This window comes from Hippopotamus amphibius, chromosome 8 (genome assembly GCF_030028045.1).
Source record: "Hippopotamus amphibius kiboko isolate mHipAmp2 chromosome 8, mHipAmp2.hap2, whole genome shotgun sequence".
NCBI lineage: Eukaryota > Metazoa > Chordata > Mammalia > Artiodactyla > Hippopotamidae > Hippopotamus > Hippopotamus amphibius.
The window spans coordinates 20,389,416-20,406,935 of NC_080193.1; the positions used below are offsets into that span (position 1 = coordinate 20,389,416).

General features: G+C 49.3%; 1 protein-coding gene across 16 annotated transcripts in view; it reads right to left on the minus strand.

Moving 5' to 3' along the window:
• Positions 1-17,520, minus strand: part of PITPNM2 (phosphatidylinositol transfer protein membrane associated 2) — a 152,090-nt gene that overhangs the window by 27,621 nt on the left and 106,949 nt on the right. For all 16 annotated transcript variants that reach the window (XM_057746653.1, XM_057746651.1, XM_057746649.1 and 13 more), the window contains one exon: positions 7,285-7,457. In XM_057746653.1, coding sequence (XP_057602636.1) covers positions 7,285-7,362 — 78 coding nt within the window. In that variant the 5' untranslated portion in view covers positions 7,363-7,457. The remainder of the gene's footprint in view (positions 1-7,284; positions 7,458-17,520) is intronic.

A 17,520-nucleotide genomic window follows, 5' to 3' on the forward strand; every position in this document is an offset into this window, starting at 1 on the left:
GGCTCCACGTGCCCCAGCACTCATGCAGGAGACTGAACTGGTCATGTTTCCCTGCTGGAGCCCAGCACTGCACGTGCAAACTCCTCCCTTCTGACTCCCAAGTGTGCTGGGACTGAAAGTGTCCCCAAGGTCAGGAACAAGACAAGGATGCCTTCATTCTCACCTTTAGCCAACACTGTACTGGAGGTTCCAGCCAGAGAAATTAGGCAAGAAAAACAAATAGTAAGAGGCATTCGAATTGGAAAAGAAGAAGTAAAACTATCTCAATTTGTTGATGACACACTCATATTCAGAAAAGCCTAAAGAATCCCCATCAAATCTGTTAAACCTAATATATATATTCAACAGGGTTGCAGGATACAAGATCAACACACGAAAACAAACAATGCAGGGACTTCCCTGGTGGCACAGTGGTTAGGAATCCACCTGCCAATGCAGGGGTTACAGGTTCCATCCTTGGTCTGGGAGGATCCCACATGCTGTGGAGCAACTAAGCCCAAGAGCCACAACTACTGAAGCCCATGCACCTAGAGCCCATGCACCGCAAAGAAGAGTAGCCCCTGCTCGCCGCAACTAGAGAAAGCCCCGCTTGCAGCAACGAAGATCCAATGCAGCCAAATAAATAAATATTTTTAAAAAAGGAAAAAAAAAATAATGCAGAAAGGAAATAAAGGAATCATTTCCATTTACAATAGTGTCCAAAAGAATAAAATACCTAGGAATAAATTTAACCAAGGAGGTGCAAGACTTGTATACAGAAAACTATAAAACACTGATGAAAGAAATTAAAGAAGATCTAAATAAAAGGAAAGACATGTGTGTTCATGCATTGGAAGATTTAACATTGTTAAGATGTCAATATTCCCCAAAGCAATCTGCAGGTCCAATGGCACTTTTGGTAGAAAGGGAAAAGCTGATCCTAAAATTCATGTGGAATTTTGAAGGATCTCAAACAGCCAAAACAATTTTGAAAACAAAACAGTTGGATCGCTTACATTTTCTGATATTAAAATTTGCTATAAAACTATACTAACCAAAACAGTATAGTACTGGCATAGGACAGATCTATAAGATGGAGATGAGAGTTTAGAAATAAACCCACAGATCTATACACTATATACACTGATTTTCAACAAGGGTGCCAAAGCATTTAATGGGGGAAGGAAGAGTCTTTTCAACAAATGCTTCTGGGACAACTGGATATCCACATAAAAAAGAATGAAGTTGGACCACTATCTCACACCACATATGAAGATGAACTCAAAAGGGATTAAAGACCTAATTGTAAGAACTAAAAGTATAGAACTCTTAGAAGAAAACACTGGGGCAAATCTTCATGACCTTGGATTTGACAATGATTTCTCAAATATGATACCCAAAGCACAAGCAACCAAAGAAAAAATAGCTAAACTGGACTTCATCAAAATTAAACAAACAAACAAAAAATTTTGTGCATCAAGGGACACTATCAAGAGAGTGAAAGGACAACGCAGAGAATGAAATGTTTTTGTAAATAATACATCTGATAAGCAAATTACACCCATACAATGAAATATGATTTGGCCTTAAAAAGGAATGAAGTACTGACACATGCTATTACATAGATGAACCTTGAAAACATGCTGAGTGAAAGAAACCAGACCCAAAAGGCCATACACTCTATGATCCCATTTATATAAAATGTACAGACTAGGCAAATCCAGAGAGCCAGAAAGTAGATTATCAGTTCCCTGGAGGTTGGGGGAAAATGGGGAGTGACTTCTTTACGGGGAGATGAAAATGCTCCAGAACTGTGATGGTTTCACAACTCTGTGAATGTGCTAAAAGCCACTAAACTGTACACCTTAAATGTGTGAACTGTGTGGTGTGGGACTTCCATCTCAATAAATCTAGTATAAAACAAAACCAACGAACAAATAAAAACCAACCCTGCCTCTTGTACTCAGCTAAGATTTCAGAGAGATCAAACACGAGGAGTAAGAAGGGGCCTCGGAGGCACTGCCTGAGAGATGTGACGCCCGGGTCACCTCCTAGTGTCTCTCTGCCACGAACGTCCTTCCCAGGGTCCAAAAGCTCAGGTTTCTGTTTCTGCACAAAACCTTGTGGTCAAGGTGCTGGTGACTTTAAGCCCAGCATCTGTTTCCATGGTGACATGACGGCATCACCAAGGCCATCTTCGGTCAGCTTCGTGAAAAGCAGGTGTGCGTATGCTCACACATGCACACAGGCACTCCCAACAGCACTGCCTCGTCCTCGGGGCACGACACTCTCTAGGGCACAAAGACGTGCTATATCTCCATGGCCAGAGCCACTGAGTCCCCTTCAGAAAAAAAAACACAGACCCTGGTTGAGGCCACAGATGGAATCAGAGCAGGGACATGCTTTTCCTCCCTCTTTAAAGGAGCTCCTGGAATGTGGCCCAGGTTCCGTAATGAAAACTGTGACCACTTCCCGGATGCCTTCTAAGCTCCCACCTCTTACAGCAGCTTCATCTATTAGTGGTTGTGCTAAGTGCCTGGCATGCTCTTTCTCCTTTAGTTACTGAAACAACCCCTTGAGAAAGGTGCGGGACTACTATCAACCCAATGTACAGATGGAAAGGTAAAGGATCAGAGATCGGAGTCACCTGTCCGAGGTTACACAGTTACCAAACAGCGGAGCCAGGACGAACTCAGACCTGTTGGATTCCAGGGCCTCCTCACCCGAAGCAGGGAGCACCTCAAGGAAAACACCTCGGCACCAGGTAGGTGCTGGTAAATAGTTATTGAGCAAGTAAAGAGACTGTAGTCCTAATCCTGTGACCAACTTTCTCTTATCCTGGACAAGTTGCTTCTTCTGTCTGGTCTCAGTTTCTGAAACTGTAAGTGCGGACGGGGCTACCTGTCTGCCCATGCCCTGGTGTAGGGGGTTGCAGGGCCCCTCCAAGTCCATGTCCACCTAGAATCTCAAACTGTGACCTTACTTGAAAATAGGGTCTTTGCAGATGTAATTGGTTAAGATGAGGTCATCTTAACGTAGGTGGATTAGACAATTTAGGGTGGGCCCTAAAGCCAGTGAGACGAGAAAACGGAGACACAGACACACACAGAGGCAGGTGGCCATGTGACAACACAGGTAGAGCCTGGAGTGAAACAGCTTTAAATCAAGGAACGCCACGGGTTGCTGGCCACCAGCAGCAGCTGGGAGAGGCAAGGAAGGATCCCACCCCCCAGCCTCCCACAGCCTTCAGAGGGAGCACGGCCTGCTGACACCTTGATTTTGGACTTCTGCCCTCCAGAACTTTGAGAGAATAAATTTCCGTTGCTTTAAGCCACTCCGTTTGTGGTGCTTTGTTACGGCAGCCCCAGGAAATGAAACATCTGGGGTGCTGGGTGGCTCCGTGAGAAGAGGACGTGCAGGTCAGAGGGGCAATGGCACATGGAGTCTCCGAGGGCTGAGCTGGGGTGCCCGGCCTGCTGGGGATCCAAGGGCAGGGAAAGCACGGGAAGGCCAGAGAGGGAGCAGAGGCGGGAGGGTTTCTCCCGCCTGGCTTCACTGAGGCTGCACAGACACCAGCCCCCAGCGATGGGGGAGGGGAGAAGAGGAGGAGGGGAGGGTCCTGCTTACACCAGAAGCCACGGTCCATCCCTGACAACCACTCTCGCAAGGGATGCTGTGGTGCTTCCCCCGGAGACTACGGACAGATGGGCAGGAGAAACGGGCCCGGCTCCTGGGGGCAGACACGCCCAGGGTGCGGCCTGACCCATACCCCGTCTACTCTGCCCACGCAGGCTGGGTGGACACCCCTCCCCTCCTCCTCTTCTCTCTTCCCCCATCCCTAGGGCCTGGGGTCTGCAAGGGAGGAGCCTGAGCCACCAGAGGCCTGGTGCAGAAAAAGTACGGGATGAAGGGAGTTGGGGGTAGAGGATTCAAAGTCGGAGAAACCCCGGCCAATCAGGCAGCTCTCAGAGCTGTCCAGGGTCCTGGCTAAGCCGCTTGTGCTCACTCCCTCTGTTTGCTGGGCATCTCCTAGGACGGAAGGCTCTCTCCCAGCCAGACTTGACTTTTCTTTTCTTTTCTTTTCTATTTCATTTCTTTCCTTTCCTTTTTTCTTTCCCTTCCTTCCCCCCTACCTCCCTTCCTTCTTTCCTTCCTTCCTCTTTCTCTCCCTCCCTCCCTCTCTCTCTCTCTTTCCTCCCCTTCCTTCCTTCACCTTGAACAACATGTATACTGAGTGCTGGTCAGGCAGGTATGAGGCAGTATCACATGTGAGCCCATCTTGTTCACAACCTCAGGGAGGAGGTGACTTCTTCAGAAGGCCAGCCTCTTCCTATCTGCCACCCCAGCTGGTAAGCAGGACCGGCGGGCAATGAACTAAGGTCTTGCTCTTCTTTCCAGCAAAATGAAGCTGCCTTCCTTGATGGCCCATCCACCTCGTAAGGCCCAGTTCAGAATGGAGGCTCTCCTGGAGCCCAAGTGAGCACCCGGCTCCCCAGCTTCCACTCCCCCTGCTCCGACCTCTATTCAGCGGGCTGCATCCACATCTGTCTCCCCGCAGGCAATCCTGGAGCGCAGAAAGCAGTTTTTATCCATCTCTGAGCCCAGCCCTTGGCCCAGGCCAGACACAGAAAAGTCTGCTGCATTTTTATTTAATTTTTTATTTTTGACTGCCTTGGGTCTTCATTGCTGCACATGGCCTTTCTCTAGTTGTGGCGAATGGGGGCCACTCTTCATTGCAGTGCGTGGGCTTCTCATTGCAGTGGTTTCTCTTGTGCAGAGCATGGGCTCTAGGTGTTTGGGTTTCAGTAGTTGCAGGATGTGGGCTCAGTAGTTGTGGCTCTTGGCTTAGTTGCTCCGTGGTACGTGGGACCTTCCCGGACCAAGGATCGATCCCGTGTCCCCTGCATTGGCAGGCGGATTCTTAACCATTGTGCCACCAGGGAAGTCCCAAGTCTGATGAATTTAACTTAAGTTTCTTTAACAGCATTATTGAGGTAGGATTGACATACAAAACACCATATGTTTGTAAAGGTACAGCCGGTGAGCTGTGAGGTATGTTCACACCTATGAAACTGTCACACAGTGGAGATAATGGGCTTGTCCATCACCCCCATGGGAGATGGAGCACCCCCAGAACTCTGGTGCCAGAGATGGGTAAGACAAGTGCCAGAGCAGGAGCAGAGGAGGCTGGCCTCGAGAGGCAGACGATGTCGGCGGGGCTGTAGGAGGCATCACCTAGGGGGCTGCGCACGTTTCACGTTAATTGGAGGCATTGGATAGATGTTTTTAAAAAAACACCTTAAGACAGGGAGTGAAGATGGCAGGTGTTTGAGGAGCTCTGAGTCAGAGGTGGTTACATACTCAGAAAAGCTTGGGATAGGGGGCTTCCCTGGTGGCTCCGTGGTTAAGAATCCACCTGCCAATGAGGGGGACACGGGTTTAAGCTCAGGTCTGGGAAGATCCCACATGCTGTAGAGCAACTAAGCCCGTGCACCACAACTACTGAGCTTGTGCTCTAGAGCCTGAGAGCCATAACTATGGAAGCCCACGTGCCTAGAGCCTGTGCTCCACAACAAGAGAAGCCACCGCAATGAGAAGCCCGTGCACCACAACAAAGAGTAGCCCCTGCTCTCCACAACTAGAGAAAGCCCGCGTGCAGCAACAAAGACCCAACACAGCCAATAAATAAAAATAAATGTATTAAAAAAAAAAAGCTTGGGATAATCTGGAAGCTGATAGTCAGCCCCCTGGGATCTTGATGACCCCGGACCCGCAGCAGAGCCGAGGCTGCTGGCCATGGTCCAGGGTTCCCCAGGCCCGGGGAGGAGTGAAGAAGCCGCAGGACACCCACTGCCTTTGGCAGCTGAGCCTGGTCCTTGAACAGACTGAGCGATTTCCAGAGTGCCTGGCACTGGGGGGCTGATACAAGTCTCGCCTCTCCCCACTCTCCAGGAATAATTATGGGGTAAGTGGTTCAAGAGGGAATTGAGTGGCGCTTCTGAAGCAGCGTGGAACAAACAGCCCCCCAGAGAGGACCGAGTTCGCCTTCTGTTCTCTTCCCAGCCAGGCTTCCCACGCTGAGGCCGGGTCAGATGCGGGATGGAGGTGGAGGCCCTGCTGGGCTCTCCGTGCCCCGACGGCCCCTTGGGATGCCACGATCGGGGGCTGCGTGGCCAGGGGCTGCGCCGAGGCATCCGTGTACCCAGAAGAGCCAGAGCCAGGCTGGGAGGGGGTTCATGATCAGCTGGGAGGACAGCTGCCAGGCCAGGCCAAGGGCTGTGGCACCAAGGATGAGCGAGAGGCTGGCAGAGAAGCTGGGGTGGGCCCCCCTGCCATGGAGCAGGACCCCAACGAGCAGGAGCTGTCGTCACACCTGGGCCGTCACACCTGATCCTGGGACTCCCTATCCTGGGCTCCAGGTTAGTCAGGCGCTGAGCAGGAAGGCCAGCAACGTCGGGGGTGGGGTGGTCATCTCTGGCTTGTCACAGGACCGCTCATCCTCCAAGTCATTTGTGACTCTGTAAGTCAGCCACTTAGCCTAGGGTGGGCGAGGAAAGGGTGCGCCTGGAGCTGGGAGGCAGGCTGTGAGCTCCCGGACAAGTCATTGAACTTCTCTGGGCCTTGCACCCTCCTGTCTGTCAAATGGATTGTGAGGGACTAAACGTTTGTGTCCCTCGTCCCCCAGGTTCATATGCTGAAGCCCCAACCTTCAATGTGATGGTGCTGGGAGGTCGGGCCTTTGGGAGGTGATCAGGCCGTGAAGGTGGAGCCCTCATAATAGGATTAGTGCTCTTATAAAAGAGCCCCCAGAGAGCTTCCTGGCTCCCCGCCATGTGAAGACACAGCAAGAAAGTGGCCGTCTGTAAACCAGGAAAAGGGCCCTTATCAGACACCAAATCTGTCTGTACCTTGAGCTTGGACTTCCCAGCCTCTAGAACGGTGAGAAATAAACGTCTGCTGTTTAAGCCGCCCCGTCTGTAGCATTTTGTTATACAGCCCAAGCTGACTAAACGCAAGGATAATATCTGGATCAGTAAGAGGATGGGTTTTAAACACCAAGAGTGTTAGTCTTGTCGGTGCTGTGAATACAGTGCTGGCGAGACAACCCAATGCCACACACATCCACGGCGAGCTGCACGTGCCCGGCTTCGTGCTTGGAAGCCCGAGCTCCAGTGCAATTCAGACACTGACCAGGAGCCGACTGGGCAGATACTGCCCCGAAGGCCACAGCGCCACCCCACCCGCCACGCCAGTGCTGACAGCTGCTGTGTGCACGGCGGGGCCCGCCCCAGCCCCACCACCCACCTGTATCATGTACAGCTGGGCGATGCGGTACTCCTCCACGGTCATCGGCAGAGGAATCCGATATTCCTTTATAATCATCTTGGAGTCCAAGCCTTCCCGTCGGTGGGGAACTGCGTGTTGGGACTTCTAGGCAAGGTTCCTTAAATAACCATGACAAAATTCACCAAGGACCCCTGAGAGAGAAAGAGAGGACAGGAGAGTCACTTTCTGCAAAAGCTGGTGGATACAATAGCACAGGAAGGGCCTGGTCTAGACCCCAGACGAGAGTTCTGGTCTCAATTCAGCCATGAGCCCACTATGTGACCTTGAGCCCGTTCCCTCACCTCCCCAACCTCCATGGTCCCTGTTTACTAAGCAGTTGGAGAGACGATGTGTATAAACTCTGATCAGCTGCGGGGAAATAAAGGATTGGTAGCCTGCTAGCAAGAGCCAGGCGATGGGAGGGCATCACATCCCCTAGAGTCAAGAGCATCACGTTCTTGTTTTATGCAAAGTTCTAACAAGCCACAGCCTCAGCTCTCCCGTGTTCTGGAGTAGCAGGAGGCAGGCACGGTGATGGCAGCAAGTGACGATGGCTGGCAAGAAGGCAGGACAAACAAAACTATGAAAAATAGACGTGAGAATTTTAAAAATCAGCAGCCGGGGACCCTTCGGCATCAGGGCAATCGGTGCTGCTCCTGTCCCTGGGTGCAGATGGCTTCCTTGCAGGAGATTCCAAGTTAAAAGAAGAGGTGACTTGAAGTCTAGTTTCAGTTCAATCCACCACCAACTGCTTATTGATACCTATTCTACGGGCAACACTGGGCTAGGTCTTGGAGGTAGAAGAGGAAAATAAGATAAGTGGGTGGATTGCACAGCATGGGACTTACATCTCAATAAAACTATTTAAAAATATAAGCAAGCAATGTATTCACAGCAGCTTGTATTTAAGATGACAATATATTTGATGAAGACTTGTACCTAAAGCAATCATATTAAAAAAAAAAAACAACACACAAAACTTAATGCTTGAAGGAGGCGTACCCTCAGTGATCTGGAAAATGAAATCACCCATCATAATCTGTTCCCTAGACGGCGAGGGCTTTGCTGTAAATACATTTGGTTACCCCCAGAGAGACTGGATGATGTTAACTGGAAGCTGAGTGAAGGTTTCCAAGATAGGCAGTGGCAGAATCAGGAGAGTATTTTAGAAGGACCACGCCAGGGACAGCAGTTGGTGAGGATTCACGGTGACAAGAGGCAGGATGGCGGCGAAGTGATAAAAGCGAGGGCCTGACTGGGCAGGCAGCTTCCCCAGGGCACCACATGTAAGAGGCCTGAGCATCACCCAGGCATTAATGCGTTACTGGATAACTAATGAGATTGGGAAAGGCATGTATATCAGAACTCTTGGGACAATCAGTACATAAGGTGGAAAAGAAATTCTTCTGTATAGCGCAGGAAACTCTGCTCAACATTATGTAACAACCTAAATGGGAAAAGAATGTGAAAAAGAATAGATACGTGTATATGTACAGCTCAATCACTTTGCTGTATGCCTGAAACTACCACAACTTTGTTAATTTACTATACAAAATAAAAAGTTAAAAAAAAAGAAAAATTTTAATAGACCACCTAAGGAGAGAGATGGAGGCTAGGGGATATATATAAAAGGGCCAGAGATGGCCTCCTGAGTTATTAGCCCAAAATGATCCCCATGTTACTTCTTTACAGCAGGTAGGACTGCTGTAAAGTTTAGCCCCTCCAAAACCCCCGGCACCAAACTCAACTTCTCACCCATCCAATTGCTTTAAATACAGTCCATACAAGTATCTTTTGAGCCAATTAGAGTTCATCTACTTTACATACCCCAGAAATTGCTCCCAACATCTGCTAGGCATAGATCAGACAAACCTGGGTTCATAAAAGACCTCAAAGAGAGAGTTTTGTGACCCAGAGGCTCTCCATCGTGATTCTGAGTGATGTCGCCCAGACACGTGTGCCCCGTCTGACTCCCCGCTCCGTTTCTGGGTGGCGGTCCCACCTCACTGTAACTGGAAGGCCTCTTGCTGGGAGAAATTTTCCACCCTAGCACGCCTGTCCCAGCGCCATCCAGAAAGGCTTGTTACTACCCCTCCTCGTCCTGTCTCTTCCCTGATCAACCCCGGACCCCTGCGCTGACCACTCAACCCTCCAGAGGCTGTGTCCACATGCAAACATCATCCCTAACCTTCCTTGAAGGTGTGGGTCCAGCCAACAGCTGAGAGGGCATGTGGGTTCAGGACCCAAGCTGAAATTGTCCAGGAGGATGAGAAAGCAAAGGCTGCAGGCTGCCTGGACTCGACTCTGAGACCCACAGGTCCAAGCTCAGGTCTGGCTGGGAGCTGAGGCCACAGCAGAGAAGAGTGATGGTCCAGAGCCCCCTTGGCACCACCTCCTCCCACGAGAGGGTGTGAAACAAGACCCTCAGGGAATTCCCTGGCCGTCCAGGGGTTAGGACTCTGGGCTTTCACTGCTGAGGGCTTGGGTTCGATCCCTGGTGGGGAACTAAGATCCCGCAAACCTCGAGGCACAGCCAAAAAAAAGGAAACAAGACCCTGGGCTTGGCTGGGGCAGCAAGGTACCCGGGCTGACATCCCCAAGAGGGTAGGAAAGGCACCCAATTTGGGAACCTCCTGACACAAACAAAGGAGAGACAGCCATATGCCCTTGGGAGAGGTTGGATGAAATGAGGATTGGAGACAGGAAAGGGAAAACCTAGGTTCAATAAGGGCCATGTTTCCAAAGCTTTCCCGCATGGTTTTGTGGGCTCCTTCTGTGTCAAGGGATAAATGCAATGACCCCGAGTGACCTTGGGCAAGTCTTACGTCATCATCTAGATAACAAAGAGGTCAGATGCCAGCAAAGATATCAGACGCAATCTCTAAATGTTCTTGAGAAACTCCAGGAGTCTAAGCAATCTGCCCTTCTGGGCTCTTCACGGCTCCACCGTAAACGACCTGCTCACGTGCGCCCGCACATGTCAGACCAAGTGTCCACTGCTTTGCTTCCTGCAGCCCATCAGGCACCGGGGCAGAATGTGGGGCTGGACTATGCTTCTTCCTTAGAAGCCCCCATCTCCCCCTGACAACCTCCACTTCCCCGATCCCAACATCCAGATGGACTCTCCGAGCAAGAGCCAGTGCCCAGACACAGGCTTGGTTCTCAGGTTTCAGGGGCCCTGTGAACATGGGTCTGGAACACGCACAGAACAACACTCCTCTCCTGCCACAGCCCACCCCTTCTTCTCCCAAAGACAAGCTGCCTACCCAGTGAGCTGTAATCACACGGCTCCAAGTGCAGCCCAAGGGGACAGAGAAGGAGAGGGGACGCATACCCAGCAGTCCCTCGGCAGGTCCCACATCCAGAGGGAGCTCAGGGCTGACCAAGGGCGGTAACCCCACGACAGCCCTCAGAAGACGACAGGCCGCTTAGGCAGCACTTCCATCTCCTGCCGGGCTAGAGGAGGACGGCTGTGCCTCCACCCAACAGGGGCCAAAGAGCTACAGAAGTACGTATGCAGAAGGGAAGAACAAAATAAACAGGCCTGTCTAGTTATAGTTAGTGCATGGTGACTAATGATAGGAGAGGGCTCAGAATTCTAAGAGGGACACAAAATGTGACGGGTACTCACAGGTGGAGCTCCTCCCGGGATCAGGGTTTACAACCTGACAACGCCTTTCCCATCCATGTGATCTGTGCCCGCCGAGCCTCAGTCTCTCCATTATGTCAAGGGAGGATAATGCCACCCGCCGTCCAGAGTCATCACCAGGGTCACCAAGATGAGCGCAGGTGAAGTGCTCACCTGCCGGGGGCTGTTCGTCCCTCAGTCCAGAGGGACTTGGGAAAGGCTTCACAGAATGTGGAGCTTGCAAGCGACGTGCGCTGGGCTTCCCGGAATCAGTGAGATTCTGTTCCGCAGAGCAGGTGGGAGGAGGACGCTCTGGGCAAAGGCCCTGAGGCAGGAACGTGCCGCCCAGTTGGAGCCACCTCCCACGGGCCGCCCGGCATCGCCACACCAAGTCCCTGGAGGATGGGGCTGGGGGGAGGGGCGGGGCGTGGAGGCCACCGGCAGCCACTGTCCACAGGGCAGGATGCGCTCAAGGCGGAGATGAGGCTGCTCCCTGCAGCTGGGCGGGATAGCCCCCCACGCGCTGATGGAGTTCAGTATCAGGTGGGCCAGGAGCAGGGTAACAAGAGACCATGACCTTCTCTCTCCCAGGGGAGAAAAGACACACGCGCTGGACGGAGTGTGACCACAAGGCACAAGCTTCCCAACCAGCACTTTCACACAGAAGCCAAGCCGTCCTTCCAAGCAGCCCTGGGGAAGGTCTGAGGTCACTCACGCCTAGCAGGGCTGCTTTCTGGGAAGCCATCAGCACTCTGGCCTACGGTCACTCCTGCAAGAGGAACAGCACTCGAGAGAGGGACGCTGGCCATTCTGGGGGCTGTCCTTCAAGGTCACTCTGATGTATCCATACAGCTGATTCACTTTGTTGTACAGCAGAAACTAACACAATATTGTAAAGCAGTTTTACTCCAATAAAGATTAAAAAAAAAAAAGATCACTCTGAAGGGACCGACAGTCTCTTGTCTCCTCAGGTACTAGCATTTTATTTACTTAAGAAAGTCAGATGTGTTTCTTTCTACACCTACGCTGGCCGGTTCAGAGAACAATCCTGACTTCCTGTTGAAGACAGAGGGGCAGGAGCACTTCCGTTCTCGAAACAACACAGGGCGACTAAAGATAGAGAAAAGTCACCACGGCTGTGAAACGAGGAAATGGCTGCACCTCCAAACCACGGCCCGTGAAGGACACCAGCCAGACAACACGAGGTCTGAGCTTGGAGGAAGGAACATGCTGAGAGCTGACATGTGCCACCTCGGACCTCCGAACAAATACCACCTCCTGAAAGACAAAGAACCATGGAGTCTAGGGCTGTGGGTGCCCTCGGGGGAGGAGAGCCATCAGCCTGTCTTTTGTTTTCTATTTTTTATTGAAGTATTACATACATCCAGGAATGTGCACACGTCATAAGTACAGACATTTTCACAAACCGAACATACGACCAGCACCCGGATCAAGAAACAGAAAATTAATAACCCAGAAACTATCCCCCACCCAGGCACACCTCCCCAACCATGGACAACCACCTGCCTTTTGCCTGTTTTGTACTTTGTACTAGGTTGAAGCCTATGAATTGCCAATATCTGCCAACTGTCTTTGTCCCACTGAACGAGCAATTTCATGTGGAATCGTGCTGTAAGTGGACTTTCCATTCTGGCTGCCTTTGATCACATCACATTCCCAGGGTTCATCCAATTTGTTGCATGTCTAGTTGTAAAGGGCTCACTCTCACTGCTGTCTCATATTTCACCGGGTGAATATTCCATAATCGATTTAACCATTCCATTGTTGATGGGCATTTGGGTAATTTCCAATTTGGGGCTGACGGGAATAGGCCTGCTGTGAACAATTGAGTACACGAAGAAATGCAATTTCACATCATGGAGCGAAAGGGGAGCGAGAGCCACTGGGAAAATCACATCAACATGCCATTTCTATGACAGAACCTAGTTTTCCAGGTAAAAGAGTGAAGTAGGGCTTGGGAGGGAGAAGGGGTGGCGAGGGCCTGGTCATAATACAGAGATTCAGAGACCTAAAGAGTTTTTCTGTGAACCACGATGACTGGATGGATCCCCAAATCTGAGAGAGCTGGAATCCCTGGGCACAGAATAAATAACAGCTCTGGGAAGAGAATCTTCTGGACAATAAATAAGCCCAAAATGCAGCTGCAGACTGCTCCAGATCACTCCCTGCATTTCCCACACACTGCTGTTTAGAAGGTTGTAGAGAACAATAATCAGAAAGGAACTCACATGGGTCCTATGCATGAAGAGTGAAGAACATGCATCACAAGAGGAATCATCCAGAGAAATGCAAAAAGACTTCAGAAAAAAACAGTTCTCCGGGCTTCCCTGGTGGCACAGTGGTTAAGAATCTGCCTGCCAATGCAGGGGACATGGATTCAAGCCCTGGTCTCAGAAGATTCCACATGCCACGAAGCAACTAAGCCTGTGCACCACAACTACTGATCCTGTGCTCTAGAGCCTGTGAGCCACAGCTATTGAGGCCATGTGCCACAACTACTGAAGCCTGAGCACCTAGAGCCTGTGCTCTGCAACAAAAGAAGCCACTGAAATGAGAAGCCCGCAAAGCACAGCGGAGAGTAGCCCCTGCTCGCCACAACTAGAGAAAGCCCACACAGCAGCAAATGAAGACCCAACACAGCCAATAAATAAATAAAGAAATAAATTTATATATAAAAAAACAGTTCTCCATTGATTCAGAGAAATTACAGATATAATCTCTTAGAAACTGGTGGGGACAGAGAAGTAGAAGGAAGGAAACACAGAAATTTAGAAAAGAAATTATTGGATGACAGAAGAGATGAAAGTTGAAAGGCTGGTTATCAGAGTTCAGGGAAAAATGGGAAAGAAAAATAAATACACCACAGGTATTTTTTAAAAAGCCATATGATAAGCAATGAATCAAGAGGCAAAGCACACTGTGAACAATGAGAGATGGTGGGCGGGCTTGGGGAACACACAGATTAAATGAAGACTAATAAGACAAAGAGACAGATATAGGAGGCAAATGGAAATGCAACATATACATAATCGGTATGCTTCTCTGAGAAAATAGAATAACAGAACAGGGATGGGGAAGTATTCAAATATATAATGAAAAAATTCCCTGAAATAAAAAAGATTTGACTCTGCAGATTAACTGCCATTCTGTGGTCCAGGAAAACTTGATGGTACAATGAACACCAAGATATCCTAAAAAAAGTTATTGAGCTTAAAGGATAAGGAAAGAACTATGTGGGCTTCCCTGGTGGTGCAGTGGTTAAGAATCCACCTGCCAATGCAGAGGACACAGTTTTGAGCCCTCGTCCAGGAAGATCCCACATGCTGTGGAACAACTAAGCCTGTGCACCACAACTACTGAGCCTATGTGCTGCAACTATTGAAGTCCAAGCACCTAGATCCCGTGCTCCACAATAAGAGAAGCCACCACAATGAGAAGCCGGCGCACCACAACAAAGAGTAGCCCTGCTCACGAGAACTTGAGAAAGTCCACCTATGCAACAGAGACCCAATGCAGCCAAAATAAATAAAATAAAATAAAAATAAATTAAAAAAGAAAGAGTCATGTAACTAGGGGGCACAGGGAGATGGGCTGAGGACAATCAGAATCCCCCTCAGCAACACAATTTTAGAAAACAGTGGAGCAATATCTACAGAGTTCTAAGTGAAAGAAACTGTAAACCAGAATTTTATACCCAGCTAAATTGTCCTTTAAATGTAAACTTAATAGACATTCTGAAACATGTGTTTAGGAGCTTAGACATCCATAAGGTCTTTTAAAGATTACCTGATGCTAAAATGCAACCAACCACAAGATAAATAAAAGTAAGTTCATCAGTGGAGGAATCTTGGTGAATACTGAATTAATATTTTTGAAATCATGGCAATTATGGTTATTGAATAGAATACAAAAACCTTGACAAGGTACACAAATAATATAACTAACAAAATTTGAGAGTGGAAGAACAGAGGTGGATGATAATTTCCTCAACTTCCATAGCATGGAATTTGATTCATTATGTAGGTTAAAAAACTAAGGAGGGACAAATAGAGCAGAGGAATTTTTAGGCAGTGGAACTATTCTGAATGATGCTACCTTGGTGGATGTGTATCATTATACATTTATCAAAACTCATTGAATTTCAACACAAAGAGTGACCCCTAATGTAAACTATGGGCTTTGGGTGATAATGATGTTATCAACGTAGGGTCCTCAGTTGTAATATACCACTCTGGTGGGGGATGTTGATAATTGGGGAGGCCATGCTTGTGTAGGGGTGGGGAGTATACAGAGAATCTCTGTACCTTCCTCTCAATTTTGCTGTGAATTTAAAACTGCTCTAAAAAATAAATTTTATTACTTAAAAATATTAATGACGCCAACCTTTCAAAAGTTTTTCTCTCAGAAAGTAGATTAGAGGTTACCAGGGGGCAGGGAGAGAGGGGAATAGGGGGGTCATTGTTGAATGCTTATGGAGTTTCAATTTCAGTGAAATTTTTGGAAATTTAAAAATTTTTGGAAATAGTAGCGGGGATAGTTGTACAACACTGTAAATGTACTAAATGCCACACAACTGGACGCTTAAAAATGGTTAAAATGGCAAATTTTGTGTTATAGATAAATATCACAATTTAAAAAATTAATGTAATAGACAAAAATCCATTGAATTACACACTTTAAATGTGAATTGCATGGTATGTTAATTATACCTAATAAAGCTGTTAAGTTTGTTTCCCTCTTTTCTCACCTTAACTTTAACCTGTTAGGAACTATTATCACTGTTGATGAAGAAATGTTTCTTTGAAGTTTAACAGTTCCCTTCTGTTTCATTTTAGACACATGCAAATAGGTGATTTGTCTTTAAATTCAAGTAAAATTAAGTTTAATTTTTTTTTTTGGCTGCATTGCATGGCACGTGGGATCCTAGTTCCCCGACCAGGGATCGAACCTGCGCCCCCTATAGTGGAAGTGCAGAGTCTTAACCACTGGACCGCCAGGGAAGTCCCTTGATTTTTACTTTTAAAATGCATGTAGAGTACCACCTCTTTTGTTAAAAGAAGTTATTACTACTCTGTACATATGTATACAGAGTCTGGAAAAATACCCACTAGATGCCAGAGAGGGTTATCTCAGATTGAAGGAATTTGGGGGCAACTTTTACTTGCATTGCTCTCTAATACTCGATTTTTCACAAGGCAGCAGCAACAGAGTGTGAGAAGTATGTGAATAATTGGCCAGAGAAGGGCAGTCTGTGTAGTTGTGAAAATGATGGACTTTGAGTCAGCCAGACCTTCTGCCACCTCCCAGCAGTGACCATGGGCAAATTGCTTAATCTCTTTGATCTTTCATTTGATCTTCTACAAAAGAGAGGTGAGAATAGCACCTACCCCGTTGGGCTGTCTTGTGATTAAATGAGATAGTGCACATAAAACACTTAGTCCAGTTCCAACCAGCACTCAGCTAGCAATTAGGAAGTGCTGCTGTGCCAAGCGAGGTCTGGAAGGCAGGTGCCTGGGGAACAGGGCCTGTGGGCTCCCCGGCTAGGCTGCCAGGTGCAGGCACAGGTGCAGACACTGCACCCACTGGCATCAGAGAAAGACACCCCAGCCCCTAGGGCACCAACATCCAAAGGACCAATGGCCCCTTGGCAGGTCCTCGTTGGCTTTGCAGCCAGAATGCGGACCTGGTTAGGGCACAAGAGTGCCCTTGTTTTCTTCCCGGCTGAGTCTGAAGCCAGGGGGGCACAGGCAGACCCCAGCCCTCTAATGAGAGAAGGCAGTGTGACTCGGCATCTGTCTGTCCCCTGAGCCTCCTCACCCAGCAGCTGAACCCTCAGACGATCTCATTACACCCACTCTGGCTGCCTGGGCTCGCGAGACAGACACACATTTCATCTCCGTCCCCGCTGGAGTCATGATGGGTTAGACAGAATTCTATTTTACTGCTTTCTACAGGGCAGCTTTGGGGGCTGAAATAATGAGAGGGAAGAAAGAAATATACAAGTTTGCAGAGGCCTTCCTGCGAGGGAAGCCAGGCGAGGAGTCTGCGTGACCACTGCACAGAAACCACCCCCCCCCGCCCCCCGCCGCTCCACGTCTCTGCAAGGAGAACAGGGACGGACCCCCTAGAGGGCCTCAGATATGGCATCTGTCTCTAGAAAAGCCTCTGTATTCATGACCCTAGAAAGGACCCCAAGCCCCCATGTTCATCTGTGTCTTTGAGGAAACAGGCCAGATGATGTCAGAATGCGGGCCACCTGCCATGGCAACGGAGGTGGCCACAGGGGGCAGGACCAGCCCTGGGCAAGGTGTGCGGCCTAGGATGCGTCCTGCTGGGCCCGGAGCCTGGCTTGGACACTGGACGGGGCGGGGGTGGGAGGTGACCCTCCCCCTTCTCAGGCCGCCTGTCCCACCAGAACCCACGTGGGAAGACAGAGAAAAGGGGCCTGCAGTTGACCAAGAACATCTGATTCTTCCCAAGGACTCAAGGGCAGGACACCTTTCGGGGCCTCCCCAAGCTGGGAGCCCAAAGGTCTTCAGGGACTCCCAGGGCGTCGTCAGTGAGGA